Here is a 3,945-nt window from a genome sequence, read left to right as displayed (position 1 = left end):
CTGGACCTGGGGCAGTGCAGGACCAGTATAAAAGGCATGGCAGCTTTTCACTCTCTCATCCACTTCACTGCCCTTCTTCTCCTTTGGAAGCAAGTGAGTTGGAAGCTCTGTCCTGCGCTGGGCTTGGGGCTGCCTGTTTGGGAGGGGATGGGGGGAGAAGGTTTGTTGTGGAGAGGGGCTGTGTCTGGGCTGAGGGGACTCTTGTTCTCCTGACTAAGAAAGTGCTTTCATGGGCCTGTCTGTCCTTGCTCAGTGGTGGGGGTCAGGCAAAGAGTTGCGTGGTCCTCCCTGCACTGGCTCCAGCTCCCAGGCCAGCCTGTGTCTTGGCTCCCTTGTGGTGGGTGGAGAGGCAGCTCCTCAACCATCCCCATTTTGTCCCTTTCTTCTCTTCCAGGTGCACCTGTGACCCCGAGCCATGTCCTGCTTCCAGCCCTGTAACCCTTGCTACCAGCCCTGCGGCCCCTGCCCGCTGGCCAACAGCTGCAATGAGTGCTGTGTCAGGCAGTGCCAGAGCTCCACCGTCGTCATTGAACCCTCGCCCGTGGTAGTGACCCTGCCCGGGCCCATCCTCAGCTCCTTCCCACAGAACACCGTGGTGGGATCCTCCACCTCGGCTGCCGTTGGCAGTGCTCTCAGCTGCAATGGAGTGCCCATCAACTCTGGCGGCTTTGACCTCTCCTGCATCACCAACCGCTACTGCAACAGGATCTGCTAAAGCTGCTGGTGGCAGCCCCACAGAAGGACCCCCTGGAACCCAGAAGATGGAAATGGACTGAGCATGGAGATCCTGAGCCTTGCTTTCAGAGGCACTGAGCATCCATGGCTCCACCTGCACTGGAGGAGGGGTGCCTGGGCTCTCTGAAACCATGGCCCTTGTCTAACTTGCCTGTTTCCCCCCTGTTCATTCTTGTCTCTGCTCTCATGTCCTTCCCTGGGCTGTGATCACTGGCTAAGCTCCATCCAAGGTGTGAACTGCACCCTGGCCAAGGGACGGAGTCTCCTACCTCCCCCTGGTGCTCCCTGCACCACACTGCCCACTCAGAGGACCTCCTTTCCCTCTTCCAACTCATTAAAGTTTTGCTGCATCCTAGCCTGTGCCTCTGTGTGGTCCTTCTCTCTCCCCACGGTGTCCCCAGCTGCCAGAGAGAAAGGTGTTGCTCTGGGGGTGTAATGTTGGGGTTTTAGGAGCTCTCCTGGGGTTTTTTTCTGCTAAAGGAATTTCTCCCATACATGGTGCTAGGGGAACAAATGGCTGGGTAGTTAAGAAAAACAAAAGAGCTGCCTAGTTTTTTTTTCACCTGGGTGTGCGGTCAGTCAGTCTCAGCCTTCGGACAGAGAGGGAGGCTGCTTTCTTCGGCTGTTTTTCCTTCTGCTGGAGAAGCCCCAGGATCCCAAAGCCCACCTTCCCTGCCCCGCTCGGAGCCGGGCCATGGCCGTCCTGCCCCGCTGTTGCTTCAAGCCTTCGCTATTCTGTAGCCGTGCTTGCCCTGCCTGCCCAGACCTCCGGGGGGTTCCCCGTTTGGATATATCTCATCTGCCACCCGGGATTTGTGTTTTTCCCTGCCGTTCCAGCCTGCCGTTCCAGCCTGCTGTTCCCGAGGATCCAGCCAGACACTGGGATCAGCTGCCCAGGGGTTTGTGAAGCTTTTTGTTCCATCCCTTCCTGGGATCCCAGGGCACCAGTGCCGCGTGCTCCCCGAGCTCGCTCCGGAGCGCCCCCTGCAGCCGCGGGGGAACCATCGCACCTGCCCTGCTCACCGGGAACCGCCAGCGCCCCTGCCGGCTGTGAGCGGAACTGCACCCGAGGGGAAAGGGCCCGACAGCCGAGAAGGCTGGGACTGGGTTTGTGATTGTTTGCTGTTACTGCCATAGTTATTGTTGTTTGTTTGACTGGTTATACACATATAGATATATAATAGTAAAGAACTGTTATTCCTATTTCCCACATCTTTGCCTAAAAGCCCCTTGATTTCAAAATTATAATAATTCGGAGGGAAGGGGGGTCCCATCTGCCATTCCAACAGGGGCTTCTGCCTTCCTTAGCAGACACCTGTCTTTCAAACCAAGACGGGGGCATGTGGCAAGCACCAATCACAGCACAGGGTCTTCCCTGAGAGAAGGAAGGGTGAGACATACACAGGCTCCTGTCTAGAGACCATCCCTTGACACTGAAGAAGATGTTCCTAGCTTCTGCAGAGCCAGGAGCAGTGAGGCCCTTCCTTGCTGCACCCCAAACACAAATTCCCCCCTCAGCCTTTGAGAACACTGTGCAGATGTTGGGGAGCCCAACCAATCTTCACATGAGGAGTCCATCTCCCCAGCTGCACTGGTGGGTTGTTGGGAGGTAACAGTTAAAAATGGAAGATTGGCAAGGAGAAAGAAAATAAGTTGGTTTTAGAGTTCTTTTCACTCAAAGGTCAAACTTGCACCTGGGAGATGCTAAAAATACTCAGTATGAAAATTTCACACATTTGTGTTTGCTCTGGGTTGTTTCACACCTGCTGAAAGAAACTGAATTCTCTCACAGAAGATAACAGGGTGTTGTTAAAGACTTTAAAGCAATTTTCCCACAGGCTTGGGCCTTCTTGTAGGGGGGGGGAAGAAAGTTAAGAAGCTCAGAGGTTATAAAAACACAGACTTGTGAAAGGATGGGCCTGCATCAGGCCCTGAGTTAAGCAGGGCACAGGCCTATTGCATGCACTTTTTGTCCCTTATAAGATGGAATAAGCTCAGCAGTGTCTGTCTCCCCATTTTGCCAGTGTAGTGATGGAATAAATCTGCCCTTTACACTTCAGGTGTCGATTTTGGCCATTTTGGTTACCTGCATGTATTTCAGTTCACACATTTGGTGTAGTTGGTGACTGCCAAGAGCGACCATGCCACGGCTACAGAAAAGGTCAGGGACTGGGGAGGCTGTGACAGTGACTCCCCACTTTGGGATGGCCCAGCACTGAGCACTGGATGCCTGTGGCTGCTTTGCCAGCAACAGTGGCTCTGCCATGGCTTGAAGTTGATGATGCAGCTGTGGTCACTCTGCAATCAAATCGGCTGTGCAAGAATAACTGTGGAAAGCAGCATCTAAATCTGCTCAGAAATTAGAGGAGAGGTTGGGCTGGTGCACTAGAGAAACAGTGGTGCTCTGTATGAACTTTCCGTCCACAGAGATTTAAGTTGGCCATGGGTGCCACTAGCAATGAAATCCCTTTGGCAGCTGGAATATCATCATCCTGCTAGTTTTGCAATGTTTAGAAAGCAGAGAGTAATCCAATGTCTCACTAAGCAAACTTGATGTCAGCCTGTGTTACCAGTTGCTTTAGAAGCATCCCCAAACACCTCCTCCCAGAACAAAGACTGAGCAACATCTCTCTCCCTGGTCATTTTGGGAGAGCATCTGCAGGGGAAATGACACAGAGGCAAGGGCTTATATGCAGAAGAACTTTAATGAGTCAAGAGAGGGAAATTAGGTCATTTCAAGCAATGGTCATGGTGCAATGAGCACCAGGAACAGATAAGAGATTGTGCCACATAGCTGTGGCTGAGAACCCTCTAGAAGTCCATCTGCCGGCCCAACAGAGGGAGCAGGCCAGCAGCTCCTCCCCAGGATGGCTGTGTGGGGCTCACAGCCCAGGGGAGCACAAGGCAACAAGGACATAAGAGGGAAAGCAGAGAGTGGCAGAGGGGCAGATGGGCCCCAGGGATGGGCTGTGCTTCCCAAGAGTCCTCTTGCAAGGGCTGCTGGGGTTGCTCAGCCCCTCAGGAAGCAGCAACCCAATTCTCCATCACCTGTGAAGTACCATCTTGTTGAGTCCCTGGGTTCATACCCTGGAATCACCACCAGCAGCTTCAGCAGGGGAAGCACCTCCTGCCACAGAGGCCACTGCCCAAGCCTGAGAGGCCAAAGCCCCCGGAGCTGATGGGCACTCCCTGAGAGCTGAGGATGCCGCC

The 3,945-nt window shown here is 53.9% G+C and overlaps 2 protein-coding genes across 3 annotated transcripts in view; one reads left to right on the top strand and one right to left on the bottom strand.

Moving 5' to 3' along the window:
• The window catches only part of LOC103613756 (feather keratin Cos1-1/Cos1-3/Cos2-1), a 17,381-nt gene extending 16,291 nt beyond the window's left edge, over positions 1 to 1,090 (top strand). The window contains exons 1-2 of one of the 2 annotated variants that reach the window (XM_017731551.1): positions 9 to 93; positions 395 to 1,090. In XM_017731551.1, coding sequence (XP_017587040.1) covers positions 416 to 715 — 300 coding nt within the window. In that variant the 5' untranslated portion in view covers positions 9 to 93; positions 395 to 415 and the 3' untranslated portion in view covers positions 716 to 1,090. Of the gene's footprint in view, positions 1 to 8; positions 94 to 394 lie in introns of those variants that run through there. The other variant, XM_017731552.1, reaches the window with a different exon arrangement.
• LOC103613760 (feather keratin Cos1-1/Cos1-3/Cos2-1) overlaps positions 1 to 3,945 on the bottom strand; it is a 20,439-nt gene that overhangs the window by 5,628 nt on the left and 10,866 nt on the right. The window lies entirely within an intron of this gene.

This window comes from Corvus brachyrhynchos, unplaced genomic scaffold (assembly GCF_000691975.1).
Source record: "Corvus brachyrhynchos isolate BGI_N302 unplaced genomic scaffold, ASM69197v1 scaffold1254, whole genome shotgun sequence".
In the NCBI taxonomy this organism is placed as follows: domain Eukaryota; kingdom Metazoa; phylum Chordata; class Aves; order Passeriformes; family Corvidae; genus Corvus; species Corvus brachyrhynchos.
The sequence above is the reverse complement of the archived record's forward strand: the minus strand, read 5'-3'. Positions and strand labels throughout refer to the sequence as shown.